Raw genomic sequence first — 18,494 nt, 5'->3', positions numbered from 1 at the left:
GGCCATGGAACAGTAAGAAGTCATACTCCTTAATTAGCAGTCTTGATGTACTCATAAACACACTATAGAGAAAGCAGGTCTTCTAGAACACAAGTAGAAATATGTGAAGTGTCCCTAGCAAGTATGTCCCAGATATCTAAATCACAGCAAAGAGTAACAGTGTGTACTGTGTGATTGTGTAGGTGTAGTAAAACCCAGCACAAGCTTTATTTTTTTCTGATGAATGGAAAGATTACAAAAAGTACTAAACATCCCTTGGGATGATTATATTCACTGACTTGGGTGTTGTGAATTTTTTCCTCCATATGCAACATCGAGCATGGCTGAACCTGAAGCAGATGTTTTTCTTTCCTGTTATGCCACTATTTCATGCTACAGAAAACCGTAGAAAGAAACAGGTTGTCCTGAGGTAAAACACTGCAGACCTCACCTATTCACTCGACTGTTAACAAGCATTTAAAGTTTCTTATTTGTTTATCTGCACACTTGTCTTTTTAAATTGTTAACAAGATCAGATGTAATTTGTAGATATAATTTTATATTATAAAAATAATTCTCATTATTGGGAAAATTTGTGTTTCAGCTTCTGTAAGTGAAACAAGCCTTGAATTGTTACAGATTGTGTTTAAACCTGGGAACAGGTGCATCTTTCCAAACTCAGTGTCCAGGTGTGCTCTGCAGCTGCTTTTCAGCTGATACAAAATTAGATTTGCAGTGCCTCCAATCATCTTATTTTGGAAAGGCCTGCATGCACATGGACTGTGAGAGGAGTTGTGACATGCTCTGTCCAGGCATATGTACAAAGCATTGGGAAAAGAAGCATCTTGGGTGAGTGTTCCTGTACTGTTACTTCCACAGAAATAGTTTTATGATCCTTTTGAAATATGATTATATTAACTAACTCCTATGATCTTGCAGTCTGTTCGAGTAAGCTATGTCTATCGATCAGTGAAATCAGTCTGTTGGTCTCTGAGAAAAAAACTTGCAGAATTTGTATCTCAAAAGACTGATTTACCAAGTTTAGGAACTTTTTTACTCTCCTTTTTTGATTTTCAGTGGATATTTACAGGGACATTTAATTAATTAAGTTTAAGACCATTTTCTAGTATGGAAAAAAATAGGATTGGCATTCAGTACTGAAGACAGCCAAATAGGAGAAATATCTGAAAACCAAAATAGTTACTGAAAACAATCTCATTCTTGCTAAAGCAAAAGCAGCTTCTTCCTTTTATTTCAACATTCTGTGGAAGCATTATGTTTTCACAGAAAGCCATTTTGTTAGAAATGCACTGTGGCAGAAAACAGCATTATGCATTTGAGCAGATGCGCTGGCTCACTGCTTTAAAGATGGGCACCTGAGGTCCTGCTTTAGACTTGCAGAGATTATGGAAATACTGCAGATGAAAACAGATAGGTAGAGAGTAGATGAGTGTGCATTCTCACATTCTCTAATTAACAAACTTTTGGTGATACTAATAGGTGGCTCTTTACAGCCTCTTGAGTTACTGTTTAAAATGTAAAAAATCTTTTTTTCAATGCATGGCTCTGTAGGGACCTGAAAATGGATTTTTTTCCTTAGAGGTCTTACTGAAGACGCCTGGGTTCTGTACCACCACTGATAACAGTCATCTGTAAGAGAGGAATCTTGCATAGCTATCCATTTTTATCTGACACTTTTGATCTTATGTTTTAGTGTCTTCTGCTTTGTGCTAGCTGAAAGCACAGATAAAGTTATTTATTAACATACTCATTGTCATATAAATTATCATTTACCTTATTGTTGTTTCTGCATATTGACCATCACTTAAAAATAACAATTATGGTTGCTCTTGTTTGAAACTCTACACTTCAAATAAATTTGTGGTGGTTTTCTGTATGAATTTTTTTTCCTGTGGTAAAATCAAGAGTTTCAGATAGTACATTCTGATTACCTGATGGCCTGAATAATTTACCTTGCAAAGTACTAATAAGTTTTAGTGCCAAGGTAATGTTGATGCAGACAAAAAACCATCATGGGATGTTAGCAGTGAAATAATATTTGTCATGGTTGATACTGTGCCCTGATGCAGATCTTTGGGTTGTGCCAAATGAAAATGCAGAAGCTAATGTGGAGAAATTGTACCTAATCAGGTAAAAATAGTATCATTTGTTTCCAGCATACAGAAGGAAAGAAGTTAGAGCACTGACATACATACTGTCTTCTTTTTGCTGACAGGAATCACAATAACCTCTTTATTAGACCTTTTGAGTCTCTATCCTTGGTCTGCTGGTAGTTAATACTGTAAATGCCACACAGTCTTGGAGGGCTACTAAGAATTACGAACTAACTTGACCATACATAGAGATTACTTAATTATTGAGAATACACCATATGGAATTGTACTAAGCATTGCATAAACAAGCACAAAACGTACATTTCCAACCCCACCCTCAGTGTCTTCTAACTACTGACTGTTCCTTGTGCCAAACAGGCTTCTATTGTTTACTTTGGCTTACCACATCAGTTAAAGTGAGAATACTTGACTGGATGTTTACTGCTACTTGACTAGTTGTGATGGTAATCACAATTACAGTTCTACAGATTCTCTTATGCATGCCATCAGCTTTTGAACAACTTTAGGGGTCATATTTGAAGGACTGAGTAAACAGTTATGGAAAATGCAGTTCAGGGCAAAGAAGTTGTCCAAACTGTTAGCTTTTACATGAAGGACAGATAAAAGATTTCTGCACATACGCCATCATATTTATAACTTTTTGCACTGACAATGAGAGGACCATATTGCTTATTTTAAAATTTGATAATGTAAGGTTGAAAATATCACACATTCGGAATTTAAAGTTCCTAGAGATGCTTTATTTAGCTCTTCACTTTTTCTTTTTTTTTTTTTCTCCAATCCATACTTGTGAGATTTTTGTGTCTCTGGCAAATTATAGAGGTCATTAACTCCTAAGAAGACTTTTACTGTTTTTCTCATATTATAGTTGATGGGAAACTAGTGGTCAAGAGGGGAATCTTCAATAAAGGCAAAGATTCTCTCAACTGAAATGTGTTAGCTTTGTACTCAAAGATGGAGTGAAACAGATTCAGATTGAGATAATCTCAGTTAATGAAAACAGTAGGTTACAGATAAAAATTAGCAGAGAAATATCTATGGAAGTTATCACAGTGAGCATTGTGACCTTAAACATATTCTTTCAGAACTGTGTTAAGCAAATTGAAAGAATGACTGCCTAGAACTGATTTGCGAAACATTTTGCAAACTCCAGCAGCTCATTGTGCAAAGTCATCTGTATTAAGTAGCACATAAGAATGCACCCCTTTATTTTGCTCATTTTCAGTGCAATGAAACAAAGCTGACAAAACTGATGCAGACCAGTCTCACTAAGTTTCATAGAGCAGTTCATGAGGGTTTATTGTGTCATTATTTCTGGCGGTGGAACTGTGGTGGCAGCTGTGGTAGCAGAAGTTTCCAAGAAGTTTATTGATGGCCAAGCTCCTCATCACTTAGTTGTCATTGATTTTCATCTCACCATGCTTTATACCTGGTATCTTCAGGGCAAAAAGACTTAGGATTGACAAAGAGTTTCCACTTCTAGTGAGTGTTTGCATCAATGAAAGGGAGGAAAGGGGAAAGGGCAAAGGGGGGAAAAGGGGAAAAGAGAGAAAGGAGAAAAGGGAAAGAAGGAGAAAGGGAAGGGGAAAGAAAGAAGGGGAGGGAGATAAATTGAACACAACTTCTAAAAAGCTCACTTCAGGAGAAACTAGTTTTGCTTTTTCTTTTTATTTGTTTATTGTCTTAGCCTTTTTCTGACTTACTGATAAATATCTCTGAAAAGTTAGTATGATCTCCCACTATTTGTTTCTCCAAGCAAGCTTCCTGAAAGCTTGAAACCCAACTATTTAACATAAGTTAAAAAATAAGTAAAATAAAATGAAGGAAATAAAAAAGACATATTAATGTCTGAGTGAAGCAGTGAAAGCAGTAAACCAAATACTTAAAATGCTAAATATAGTGAAGATTCTGAGTCCTTTCCCTTTTTCAACTTCTTTCATTTGTTGTACTAGAGATCGTTCTTTAAAAAGTTCAAGCCCAAGTGTTTAAAGTGTTATTTCCTAATGTGACCTCCTTACTGATAAAGCTTGTATTGGTAATGAGGATATAAATGAAAGTTGAACTGTCCTTTTTGGAGATTTAGGTCTATGTCAGTGTAGTGTAGGGAAGTAGCAGTTATATCATCCGTGGACCTGACCATTCAATAGGAATTCCCAGGAATCAGAGAGGCTCTCTTCACTTTTGTTTGCAGTGATGTTTTTCTTTCCTGTGGGACACTGGTGCTCACTGGTGCCTCCTGTGCAATCTCAGGCTATGGCAAGCTCATTCAGAAAGGAACAGTGTGCTCTTCTGAGTGTGCTGAGTCAAGTGCACTGAATAGAGATATTTGTACCATGTGTGCCCCCACCAGACAGAAACCACAGGGATTTATTAGTCTTAATATAGCAGAAACCTGTGAAAGTAGGTATATTAGTAACTCACACTTAGCCAGAAATCTTGACTATCATGAGTGACTCTGTATCACTGTATTAGCTCTACTGAGAGCTAAAATTCGGAGATCCAGATATCCATTTCACACTTCCTCTTGTGCTGAGAAACTGTGTTCTGTACAGCAAATGGACAGTGTGTGGAGTGGGGTAACCTTTTGTGTGCTATCTTAGTTCTGCGTAAGCATTTAGAAATTTCTAGAGATCACACATAAGTCTACTTATTCATTAAAAGAGCTAAAGTATTGAGGAGCTAAAGCAAATGAAATACTTTTTGAAATAATATGCTTGCCTCCTCCAATATTTTATCAAGATGCTTTGACATATGAACGAAATGTTCAAATCAGTGTCAGAAGTTCAAGTTGGATTATAGTTTCATAAATGTTTTAGTTGAATTCAGGACAAGTTTGGAAAATGTTTTCTATAAGAGACAAGTTATAAAAAAATTACTGATTACTTGGCAATGCTGTATTAGCAAATTGTTGTTATATTTCTTTCTGGAAATATCAGCTATGGCCTTTTATATGACATATCTTTAGATTGAGAGGTGTAATTCCTTCCTTCACTTGACTTTTATAATGTATTATGCCATTAAGACACAATGAAGCATCTTTTAATGGTCCATTAACAAAAGAGTTGGATGCACTGTGTGGAGAGAAAGAATATCTTCCAAAAGTAACTAGTCAAAAAGAAGTTTTGAAAATTAGTATCAAAAGTCCAATTGTATGCTAGACGTTCTTCCTGTTATGTGACTTTATTAGTGGGCTTTTGTACTTTTCTCATTTTGTTGCTGATACAGCATTTGGTAGGGAACTTTTAAAAATTACCTTCAATTAAATCTGTAATTTGCAGTTTATTTCCCTGTGAATGAGTTCCACATTAAATGAAAGGTTTCTCTCAAACACAATATACAATGAACAACTGGGCTCATGGGCCTGTAGGCCAAGGCTTCATAATTTATTGAACTTCTATTGGCAGTGAAAGAGAATGCTTTCTGGGAAAGAGAAGTATGCAGCTGGATGTCAGAGATGCTGAAAATTATATTTTAAAATTGAGCAAAATAGTTTGTATGTTAAATGGATCCACTGAGACAGAATAGATGGCTTAGTCCACACACTGGACATTTAGAATAGGTTTTTAATAGCTTTTCTAGCAATATGTTTTTATTGGACTGGGCTTCACAGTGGAAGAGAGTAAAGCTTGTCCTTTTGTAGCAAGCCTTGCTAAATACTAACACTGAACAAATCAATTGCATGCCCATCAAGTATGTGAAGCATTTTCTAGAGCAGGAAATTAGAAAATGAAAAATGTCAAAAGATAAAGATGTGAGGAAAAGTCAAACTTCCTTTGAGCCTAATCACTATGCCTGAAAATCCGGGTAAAGAAGAAGGCTTGCTGAATAAATAAAAAGTATAAACATTAAACATTTGTATTTCCATATGAAGCAAGATTTCAGTTACATACAGGAAATAACTGTACAAAACATGATTGTACATTATCCATAGGTGGTAGGTTTATTGACAATACCTATGATACATGTTTCTTTTATTCAGATTATCTTTGCAATACATTGTTAACTTTTCCCTTTGCCTTTAAAACAATTACTTACACTCCAATAAGTGAAAAAGATTCAAAACCTCTCTAGGTATGGAATTAGAACTGATATGGCAGAAACAATCAGTAATTGCAGACCTTCTTAATGTTTGCTCATTATTCTGATACAAAAGATTTTTTTGTTTTAGTGTAAATTTCCATACTGCATATGGTCACTGAAGTTTGTTTCTGTGTGTCAGATATGTTTGGTCCTCATATGAGTATCATATAGTGCTAAGCTGCCTTTCTAAGCATTAACTGTAGAGCAATCTTAAGTTCAAAGTAGGGGGATGAAACCTATTAACCCATTAAGTTTGTCAGAACTGTTTTTGAAGCCCTTAAACATCTCAAAAACAATGACTTGCAGTGCATTACTCAGTCCTTTAAGCCATCTCCCTTCCTGTGTGGGGGGGTCCAAAAACATCCATGAAAATAAGATACTCTGTATTAACTAAATACTTAATCTGTTGTGTTCTTCACCTTGGATTTGTTTGGCATAATTTCTGAGTTGTATAAAGGGAATTATGCTGCATGTTTGAAAAATATTTATAATCTGTGTTCCTAAGACAAAACAACTAAAATATGAATGTATTTGACGCAGTAATAGAGAACAGTGTGTATTTTCTAAAAACTATGAGGATAAAACCAAAAGCAGCTGAAAACATCTGCAAATTTATCTAGTGACAAGATGTATGTTTTCTACTGAACAAAAAAATGCATTATATGTGAAATATAGCTGCTAATGATTTTATAAAAAGCTGCTGCATTATCCATTCCCAAACTTTACTCCCCCTTCCCTTCCTGTCCTTCTTTCCTTCTTCGTCCTTCCTTTTTTTGCCACTTTTACCCCTTCCTCTTTGTCCCTTTCCTTTTTTTCCTCCCCTCCTTTTTAGCTGTTCTCTCCCTTTTTTACCTTCCTTTACCCACCAGTTTTTCCCCTTCTCCTCTTCCCTCCCCCCTTTCTCTTTTTCCCTCTGCTCTTTTTTCTTGAAAAGTGAAAAATTCTCAGTCTCTTCCCATGCCTCAGCAAGATAAATGAACTAATTTAAAATATTTTCCATGCCTCATCTGTCCACTCCACAAGCTGTCAATGAGCTTGGATTGGGAGCATTCATGCCAATAGTCAACAGTGAGCAGTAGTATTGTTTTGAAATAAGAATGTTGTTTCCATGGCAAACTTGGAACACTTTGAAATTGTGCTGACATCCACATACTTTTGGTTTTATGCAAGAAAGATGATTCTTTATGATTTTTTTTAAGCAAAAGGTCATTTTCCTAGCTGTCCAAGATAAAGCCATCACATTGCTCTTTTATTTTTTTTTTTATCTTTTGAGGGAAAGCAACAGCAAAAAAGAGGTGGAGAAAAAAATTGTTTTAAACATTATTTCAGTTTTTGCTTTTACATTTTTTCTGACAGCCATTTTAAACTAGTAAGCACATTAATATCTAATGTGTTTCAATTTACTGGGAGCTGTGGTTTGGCAAATTTTTACAACTAACTAACCCAAGACTGCTCACCCTCCTCTGCAGTGAGATCAGATTATTCTAAATATTTACCTATTGAAATTAGCACAGGACTTAGAAATGAAGGAAACCTGTAGAAATAACTTGCTGATTCTGAGGCACTATAAACGGCTTCATTTTAGATTATGGAATTTTTTAAAACTTCTTAGACTTTATAAATTTTAATGTGTCTTAAAGAATGTCATAACTTTTCTGTAATGCCTTATCACTTTGACTGTTCAAATGACACTTTTTGCTGGTTAGGTAATGATGTTAATATCAACTCTGCTGAAAATTAGATTTTGGCTTTTGGCTGAAAGCTTCTGAAGTAATCTTTTCTTTGTAAGCTGTGTAGTCCCCCAGGCTTTTCAGACATGATAAAAAACTTTCTGTGATGTAAAGCATGTTTAAATTCTGTGTGCCTTGACCCCTTCCTAAATTTAAAAAACAAAACAAACAAAACCACACACACAAAACAAACAAACAAATCAAATCAAATGAAAAAAGACCAACCCCAACAGAAAAAAACCAAAAAAACCAAGAAACCAACAAACCTATTCTCTGCACCCTGGAATAGCTATTTATTTCCAGTTTTGACTTTGTTAGCACCTGGAACTAATATGATCCACATCTGCTGCATTTACTGTAGTGGTGCCAGGTGGTTCCTGGACAGCGGCCTGACTAGACTGTATTGGGTTTACTCATCCATGTTTTCTAATAGGGTATTGTATCCACAGTGGCTTCTCTTTATTGGCGAACAACTTGAGAGGTAACTGTGTCCTCATTAAGTGTACTTCACAAGCGCAGTATTTTACTTCCTAGAGGTAAAATGCATATCCCCTTCTCATTTTCTAATCTTTTCAGACATAAAGAAGCACATTACCATCATGCTAGTAGGTAGATGAAATTTTGGTATGTGTATTTGTATTGCTACCAGAGGTTTCAGTCTAAGCTTGACAAGATTCTTGTTTCTAAACATTTCAACATTCATGTTGTAAATGCTAAATGATTGCCTCTTTAGTAATTATGTTTTCTTTGGGTTGTGTGTGGACATACCTTTTTAGTTTTTTGGTATCACCTTAGCAACTAGCCATTTTCAGCAGAATAGAGAATTTATTAGATAAGAGATGGTGGTACCTTAATTTTGATAAAGAGCGTCGTTGCATTTTTTCATTTTGGTAAATTGCTTGCAGGATATTGCTAAGAAGATAATCCTTTCAGTGCTGCATCTCAATGTTCTAATTTCAGCTGCTTGTTATTGAAATGTTAAGTTCTCTCTATGTGTTTGTATGTCTTCATATGAAATATTATAAAACAATTCTTATGAAATAATTACACAGAAACAGTTATCTTCCCTGCACTAAGTATAAATCATGATACTACTTTTCGGAGCAGCGCTTTGCATTACATGACAACTTATTAAGCAGTGGAGCCTGATACAGCCATGCAGTCTCTTAGAGTTCTCTATTCATCGTTTGCTAAGGACTATCCTGACTTAGCCAATTAGTTGGGATCTGTCTCTTCTGAAATCTGAGTTAAAGTCAGCCACTAGAATTTATTTTGACAGGCTTTGCATAGAAAGGACATAGAGATAATCATGGGGGATAAATTAAATATGAATCAACAGTATGGTCTTGCAACAAAGGGCCAATTTTATCTTGGCTTGGTTTGTAAAACTGTGGAGTTTTTTATCTCTGTTACAATATGATACCGGGAGCCCTAATCTGGTGGATGCTCTATCAGCAAGGCAGTGAACTAATGTCTCATCACCTTTTCAGCCTAAACATCCTTGCACAGCTTGTCAGATATCTTAGCCTTTGCATAAATGTCAAATTCAAACTGATTTATGAAAATCTGAAGCAAAGTTTTAATAAATGCACTTTCTTTCTGGAGAACAAAGAAAAGGAGATTCTTCCCAGCCTTCTACATTTATCTTCCTGGAATTTTGCTCTTCAAATACTGGGATCATCCATTTCTTCTTTCTTATTTCAGAATGTCTGAAAGGTGATTTTGTGAGCCTATGCAATGAGTACAGGCACAATGCTTCTATAAAATGACAGTTTTTAAGGTTGTATGATTAATTACTTACATGGTGCAATGTAGAAGCTAAAAGGTGAAGATTATGAAGAAAATTAAACCAAAAGAAGACATCCAACATTCCAGAGCTACAGAGGACGATTTTTTTTTCCCTATAATAAAATCCCTTTTGAAACAATATATATCCATGCATAAAAACTGGACAAAGATAAAATCATGAGAGCCTTCTTGTAAAGTGAAGGCCCGCAGGCTAATTTTCATAAAATCATAAGTGGTTTGCATTGGAAAGGAATTTAAAAATCACCTAGTTCCCACCTGAAGGGGCCCGGATACCTTCTACTAGTCCATCTTGCTAACAGGCCTGTCCAACCTGCCCTTGAACACTTCCAGGAGGGGACATCCACACCTTCTCTGGGCAACCTGGTCCAGTCTCTCACCACCCTCACAGTAAAGAATTTCTACCTACTGTGTAATTTAAATCTACCCTCTTCCAGCTTAAAACCATCCCCCCTTGTCCTCATGCTACACACCTTTGTAAAAATTCCCTCCCCAGCTTTCTTGTAGGCCCCCTTCAGGTACTGGAAGACCTTGCACTTTGCCTTGTTGAGCTTCATGTGTTTTGCATGGGACGACCTCTCAGACCTATCAAGGTCCCTCTGGATGGCATCAAACAACTTGGTGTGTTCAGTGGCTATGTTCTGGAAGCATACTTGTTATGTATGTAATGATTGTTCTTTTTAAAGAAGATGGTGGTATTTTCCATCTAGTATTTATTGATAGTAAGTCTTTGAGCAGATAGCGGAGATATGTGTATATATTTTTATCAGTACATCTCTGGAGTAGTTTTATGGGTATCTCAATACTTTCTAGGTATCTCTAGCAGCATAGTGCACTAATACTGCTGCTGTAACTGAAGAATTAGTAGGGACTTAACTGCAGTGCTTGGTGTTGAAATATAATTACAAATATTGAAGTGTACTGAAAAAACACAGAAGGTTATTTCCCTAGATGTGGTATGGTAGGTATCCTGGTGATGAGTACACGTGTGCAGCCAAGAGCTGAATCTCTAACAAGGTCTTTTATTGCTTCCTTTCTGCCTCACCAACACTCACCATTTTTTACCAGTTTTAACCTGGCATATCACGGGAACATAATCCTTTCCAGGCGCTTGCTAAAATAAGAACTTCTTGAGCAAATGTTTTGGGTTTTTTGTTTTTCTTTCTATTTTAACCTACATTGTAAGGATGCTCATCGCAATCACACAGTCTGTGTTTCAGAAGAGCTGTTTGTTTTTTAACTCCCCACTGTAAATTAGTGTTTCCTTTAAGTATATGAAAGTTAAAATTACGTAATTTTGGTATTTCCTGATAATATTTTATCAGCACTTAAAATTGTGCATTAAAACAGTATTTATCTTTGGTGCCATGTTTAACTCCAAATTAAACACAATTTGCGAGCTCACTCAGTGAGAGTGGACCCAATACTACATTATTTCAGAGTTTATAGAAAATAAGATTCTTGTTTCTAATTACTACTGATGCACAAGTCTTACGTTTACTTCTCTGCTGGAATATGACTAGAATTTCACCTACATCTAAATAATGTCTGCCGTAATGTCTTTTATTTGCCAGAGCCCCATGCTATGAGCAGTCTGAGTAGTAGGACTTTTTTTTCCCCACCCTGGTACTGGTTGTTATGTTTAAAATATCAGAGGGATGCAAAATAGTCTCTTGATACTTTATCTAGCAATGTTCTTAGTTAATTTTTTATAATTGTCTAAACATGCTGAACAAAGAATTGGAATAAACGATCTGAGAAACTCTTTTTCTTCAGATGTTCTGATTCTAAACTCTTCCAGTTTCATTGCTGAAATACTCAGCTTGATTTAGATTAATAGGGGAAAAAAAGGAAACATAAAATGAAAAAAAAAAAAAAGTAATGAGCTTGTTTCCACAGAAATACACTATGTTGTCTGCCAAAATTAAATGCTGACTTTGTATTCTGAAAGGTGAATGTGCAGACAACGCACACTCGCTGCTCTACAGATAATGTGTCAAATGTCTTCCTAGTTTGTAACTTCTGATTGTTGTGCATTATTAACAACTCTTTGTGCCAGTACCTTGCTACCATCTCTAACAGTATGACTAGACTGTAATCTTTTCTCACTTCTAATCCATGTTATGGCTTTGGACTGGAGAAAGAAAAGATTAGTTTCACTGTGCATTTTGCATGGTAGTCTAACAGTTGATAAGTGAAACTTGTGCTGTCAATATTCGCTGTGAAATCTTTGCTCTCTTATGATCTATGAGTATTTGACTATTGTTTAAAATATGACCAGCATTTCAGACCAAGAGTATGGCTGTACACAACAGCAGTATTACTTGTCTGGTAGTATAAACTCTGATACAAAACCAGATTAATTATGAAATGCAGGGGTGCTAAAGCAGGTCCAAGAAGGAAGAAAGAATTATCCATGATTTTTCATTAGTTTCCTAAATGTTAATAATGGTGTCTTTGTCTTAGTGTTTATTTGCAGTGATAACTAGAAGGTCAAAAAAGCCAAATATATCAAAGAAGATGACAGTATGCAGTGCAGTCACTGACTAGTAGTTAATAACCATCTGCAGCAGTAGAAGAGGAGCTCTTAGGCATTGATTTTTTACTAACATGGAAATTTAGTAGTTTTTAAAGGCTCTCCTGAAATAGCTTCTTTTTGTAGACTTCAGTAACTTACTATAGTGAGCTTCTTCATGTAAGTAATTTTTCTTGCCAAACAATAGAAATACTTTTGGGAGAAATAGAGAATTTTTTTTTCCTAAAATCCAGTCCTTGCTGTCTGCTGCATACGCAGCTTGTGCTTATTTTCATAAATCCTTGCATCAGAAAGCAGTGTTACTGTTTTTATGTCATGATCCTGTTAGGGACTGGAATTTTGTTTTGTAAATATTACAGTTTTTGAGGAAAGCAATATCAGATTATTTACATAAAAGTTATTATGAAAGATATCAGTGGGCTTTCTTCTATAAAATACTGGCATCCAGTATTCTCAGACTTGTTCGTTAAAATCTGTTGTGTTTATATAATTGCAGCCTATTAATATTACAGAGCTATTCCAAGATCATGCAATCCATTTACAGCAGAATATTTTTCATTTTGGGGGCAAAAAGAGGTCATTTTACCATCTAGAAAATCACTGTGCATGATTTCTAATCTGTCCTATATTTCTAATCTCCAGATATATAAACAATTTTATTTATTCTCCATTTCATTTTACATCTGAAACTCTGATTAAGGTTTATCTTCAGCAATGTCTCCCATTCTCTCTAGCAAGCAGTAAGTCAAAATTACATTCTTCCTTGTCATTTAGGATGTTGAATTTGCTTTAACTGTTGGGAATACTTAGTTTTAAGCTACTGAAAAATTGTCAGTCGTGCGTTGTATTAGCATGCCGATATTTTAGTAAATATGTTCATAGGATGTCAAACTGGTTTACAAGTAGCAAGGTTACATACCTAAATACTAGGGTCACCCAGAGAGGTGTTTAAAGTCTGTCTTCTGCAGGTGTGGTTCAGATTCTATACATTCTAATAAATTTCTTCATTTCGGTAACTTCAAACAAAGGTGGGAGGCAGAGTGAAACCTGTGATTCCCTCCCTTTCCCTTTATGTGAGATGTCAGCCTATCAGTGAGGTCTCTGGAACATTTCTTTTGATGGCAAAATCATCTTTACCTCTTAACAGGCTTCCAGATCTGATTCTGCTACAGCAGACTGAGCTTAATTCTGGTCCTCCTAGGGAATGATACCTCAAATTTTAAGTTTCAGATTCCAGAAGTTACTTTTGCTTCTGCGTGGTGGGCCAAGCCACGCGGGCTGTTGGCTTTCCTAGGTTGGACATGAAGGCAGACCTAGAGTTTTTCATGTTCAGCATGATGTGTGAAATAATCTCCTCCCATAACTGATAATCTTGACAAGTTAGTGCTTGCAAACAGGATTATTTCAGTTACAGACTAAGTGTCAGAAGCCTTTAAAACTATGTAAGTAGTTAATGATACTGTAACATTTCTGCAGATTCTCTTCAGGATATGGAAATTAACAACAGAACAAAAGTTCTTGGTAACTGGGTAAGAAGAATGCTTTGTGACTTAGTTTAAAATACTTTGAATTCTTAACCATGCAGTAAAAATAAATGCAAATTAATCTTGCTTGTGTTCCCAGCATAGGCAGGCTAGAGGACATTTACCAAAATCAGTGACTGGCAAATTTAGTGATTTTATTCCAACAGAATATGTTTATATTATTGAATTCAGTATTTTGTGTCACAAAGTAAAACACCTGTATTTCAGAATACCTAAGATAATTTTATAATTATTGATAGCATGTGCAGGGTTTTTTTAGCCATGATGAGAGTTGCTGGAAGATAGTTCCCATATGTAATGTATAATACAGTTGTCCATAGAAATTACTAAAGTAATCATTCTGCCTAGCATCTTTGTTAATATCTTTTGGCAGCAAGACAACAGTTGTCCTGTGCTTTAACTTTTTTAGTATGGTGGAGCTTATTTACTGAACTTAGGTAACCTAGCTTATGTACCTTCATTTGTTTCATATGGGCCACTTACTTATGTGAGTTAAAAAATAGCGACAATATTCTGATGTGGTTTCCATTTTGGCGAAAGAAAAAAAAAAAAAAAAAAGTGGTGTGTATTAACAATGGTAGTGCTGTTGGCATGATATTTTAATATATGAAGCAGGGAAATACAGCCTACCCAAACAATCCTATATTAAATACACAACCAGTGAACATCAAACTAGAAAAAATGAAAAGGGGCTTAGGAGCAGCCTTCTGGTGTGGTATTTATGCAAATGCTTGAGACAAGAACATTTCTAATTGTGAGGAGGTTTACTTACTGTAACAAGTCACCTGAGGATGTTGTAAAATCTGTTTCATGAACATGTTATATTAGCCATCTCTCAAAACCTAGGTATATATTTACTCCACCTTCAAAGTAGGAAACTAAGTGGGGTGATACATGGAATTCCTTTCTAGCTGCGTATTTCTGTGGGTCTATTCTTTTTATTTTTGTGTTTCACTATCACTTTTTATAGAATTATGTGTAGGTTTTTTGGTTCACCTATTTTAGGAGGAGCAGGTCAATTTTCAAAGGAGTGTATGGTATTTGAAATTAAATTTATAAATAGCAATCTATATATCAGTTTTCCTACTATAGCACCGATTGTCTTCACATTAACATAAAAGAGGCAAAAATGCTATCTATTAATTACCATATTTATAAGTTATCTTGTAATTCATAAATGTGGGTTCTTTTGCCATGCATATTGCAGGGTATAAAATGTAACCAGTAAAGCACATGTAACTTTTCAGTCCTTTAGGTACTTGCAGAAGTCAAGGAAGTTGGAGGCAGAATTGTAAATATTCTGTTTATTTTGCTTCTACAGAAATGTATGTTTTGCAGACAGAGAGTTAAAAAAACCTCTGGTGCCTGCATTCAGTGTTCATATGGACGCTGCCCAGCCTCCTTCCATGTTACCTGTGCCCATGCTGCAGGAGTGCTGATGGAACCTGATGATTGGCCATATGTTGTCTTCATCACATGTTTCAGGCACAAGATCAACCAAAATGTGGTAAGGAACTTTTTTCCTTATTTGTTAAAAAACAGAATGGCAGAATTGAAGAATGTTTCCAGAGAAAATAGAAGAAAGGATGCATACCAGGTATTTTAAGAGGTTCATCTGTCATACTTCCGTATGTATCAAACTATTACATCTTGAAAGTTTTTTCTTATGCTGTTATCTAGGAAAAATTGTACTTGATATGCCTAACACATTTTTGCATTACAGTCTTTGTTGAGTTTATTGTTTTCGGATAACAGATCTTTGAGTTCTCTGTTTTGTTAACCTGTGGTGTATTCCAAATACCCAGACTGCAGTATCTTTTAAATACTCAGAGATATTTTGTTAAACAGTCAAACAGTGTCTGGCAGTTATGATGACATATTCTGTCATCTGGTCAGGTCATGCTGATATGTCAGGCTGTTACCATGCCTTTTATTTCTAGACTGTGCTGAAGAGGAACCTTTTAAAGGTACTTTAATTTTAAAGTAGAAAAATGAAGAATTAGTTATTATTATCTTGTAGGTATTAATGTATTTTATTTCAATACGGTAGCATTGAATTGTTACTATCTCAGTTAAGAGAGAACAGTCCTGAGTGTTCACTCTGCTATTGATTCTTAAAAAGGGAAAAAAACATTGTGTCCCTTTTTAATACTTTTTTCAAAATTAATTAATAAGTGAAAACAGTTTCATATAGCTTTAATTTCTTTACGTGTTTTTCAAGAAGATTAGTTATGTTTGAAAAGCAAACTTAAGCTTCTGTCCACACAGGCAACTTAGGATACTTTTCTTGGCTTTCTTGAAAAAAAAAATTAGTTGAAAATTGCTGGGTTTAAATAATGACCAGTAAAAATAGGGCTGTATTTTGGGGGGACAAGACTTCATACTTATTCACTGATCAAACAGGACTTTAAGCATAATACTTCCCCTTTTTCCCACTTCATGTGGGAAAAATTGTGTATGTTGTGGCTACTTCCGGAGCCTATTAACATTTTTAACTTCCTCTCGTATACCTGTCTGATACTGGAATCCCCTTATGGTGTTAAACAATGCATGTGAATTTTTTCACTTTATTCTAACAGTCTCATGATACTACATAGTAAATGCTAAAGTTTCAGATTATTTCTTCTATGCTTATACAGCCCTTAATAAAGTTATATACCTGAAGAGACTTTTTTCCTGGCATTTCTGTATTTGTGTTGGTTATTAATAGAAATACCTAAAAAATATTAATGAAAACATCCTAGGCTGTTTAGGAAGAATTTATACTTTGAATCTAATTTAAAAAAACAGTGCAGACTTTAGCACTTAAGTTTCTCAGTGTAGACTTAGTCTGGAACAGAAAATAGGTTCATAGATAGCTATTACTTTGGATGTTAAGAAATAAAATACAATCTCATCTGGAAAAGGCACAGTTGTAACAGAATGACATGGATATGCATAAAATCTATTTTTTCATTACAATTTTCTTGATCTGTGTTAGGTGGTGTCAAATTAAAAAAAAACAACAAAACAACAGCCCACCAACTATGGAGAAACAGGGTTTTGTGTGGCTGCTATTGAAGTTATTGTGTGACAGGTGTTCAGAGTAGCTTGGAATGGGAATATCATGGCCTTTCCTGAAGTTCAACACCAATCTTTCTGAAAAAAATCTTAATTAACTTACTTCCTGTTGCTTAAATCAAAATCAGATTTGATGAAGACAAAGAAAAATTATGCAGTTTTTCATTCAGTCAAAATTTTGAATGATATTATTTCATTTTAAAAATTCTGTGAAATATATAACATACTTCTGAGACAGAGGAGATTGCATATGTCTGCATATGCTTGGTTTTATTCACTGTCTTTTGGGTAATTACTCTAATCACATCTTTAAGGCTTTGGAAGTTTTTCCACCATTGGTTTTCTTGTTATGCTTTTCTTAGCTATTAGCTATTCTTTCATGCAGAAATTATATTGCTCTTTGCCATTAGGCATAGCAATGCATCCTTCTTTTAATGAACTTTTTTGTTTGTCTATTGTTTTAACTTCCTTGCTTGAAAGCACAACAAGGGAATTGTGAGAGATTATACCCACTTTGCAGATTTTTACACGAATCAAATAGATTGTCTTGTCAGCAAGAAAAAAATTTGTCATTTAGCAGGTGAAAACATTGTACAATAAGCAAGGACACTATCATTTCTCCTTATTTCAGGAAAATAAAATTTAAATTGTTGGGTTTTTTTACTAACATAGACTCTATAGACTGTGTCTGAATGCTCAGTGAATGCCTGTGATTGGTACTTTCTTCAAATTAAAAAGAAAAAAACCACCAACAAACTCAAACCAGCTAAAACTTAACAGTCAAAGGAAGCCCTCTGGGTACTAGGAAGAATTGTGACATATCTCTGTAGTGGTGTTGTAGCATGCAAACCAATAAGGGTGCTGAACAACACCCTATGTTTTTGTCTATACCTATATATAGAAAAATATGCATTATTGCTGGTGGTGTCATCACGTTGGGCAAGGGCTTATTGCAATGATGAAGCGGAGTATACATCCAAATTATTTTTGTCTGTGATCTCAAGCAAATTGTGTCCAAAATATTTATCAATATACTTTCACAAACCTTTTTTACTGTTCAGATTCTGTATTTTCTTCATGATTTTTTCCTAGTGTAGTTTTATGTCAACCATGGACACTGACAGGTCTTGTGAAAAATCATTATAGGCAATTAAAAGAGAAAGCATAGTTCTCACCTCCAAATAGTGCTACCAAGTGAAGTAAATACACAAGTACCTTAAACAGGAATTTTTGAATGTTTATGTGAGTTTTCAAAAATATGTTCTTCGGAGGCCCATGTACTCAAAACTATGCATGCTCCATGTATTTGCTAAAGATAAACCTATAGAAATAAATAAGAAAAAATTTTTAGAAAAAAATGCTAGCAGAAGAGTTTTATGTAGGATGTTACTGATTTTTCCTTTCACAGCCCATATTATTTTAAGTAAATTGGAGCTTCAATATGTAAGGAAGATTTTGTGATTTATCACCTATAGACAGTAGGGCATGTTTTTTTTTCATTTTTCTGCTTTGACTGTGCTTGTCTCTGGGCATGAAACATATCCCTCACACCTTTTTGTCATTAAATTGCATGAACACTAGCAAGTACATTTGAGAATAGGTGCTGTGGATTTCTTTTGATTAA

General features: G+C 35.0%; 1 protein-coding gene across 3 annotated transcripts in view; it reads left to right on the top strand.

Moving 5' to 3' along the window:
- The window catches only part of KDM4C (lysine demethylase 4C), a 242,846-nt gene that overhangs the window by 199,215 nt on the left and 25,137 nt on the right, over nt 1–18,494 (top strand). For all 3 annotated transcript variants that reach the window (XM_071732156.1, XM_071732155.1, XM_071732157.1), the window contains one exon: nt 15,132–15,317. In XM_071732156.1, coding sequence (XP_071588257.1) covers nt 15,132–15,317 — 186 coding nt within the window. The remainder of the gene's footprint in view (nt 1–15,131; nt 15,318–18,494) is intronic.

This window comes from Heliangelus exortis, chromosome Z (assembly GCF_036169615.1).
Source record: "Heliangelus exortis chromosome Z, bHelExo1.hap1, whole genome shotgun sequence".
Classification (NCBI taxonomy): domain Eukaryota; kingdom Metazoa; phylum Chordata; class Aves; order Apodiformes; family Trochilidae; genus Heliangelus; species Heliangelus exortis.
Note: the sequence above shows the minus strand (reverse complement) of the source record. Positions and strands in the feature narration are given on the sequence as shown.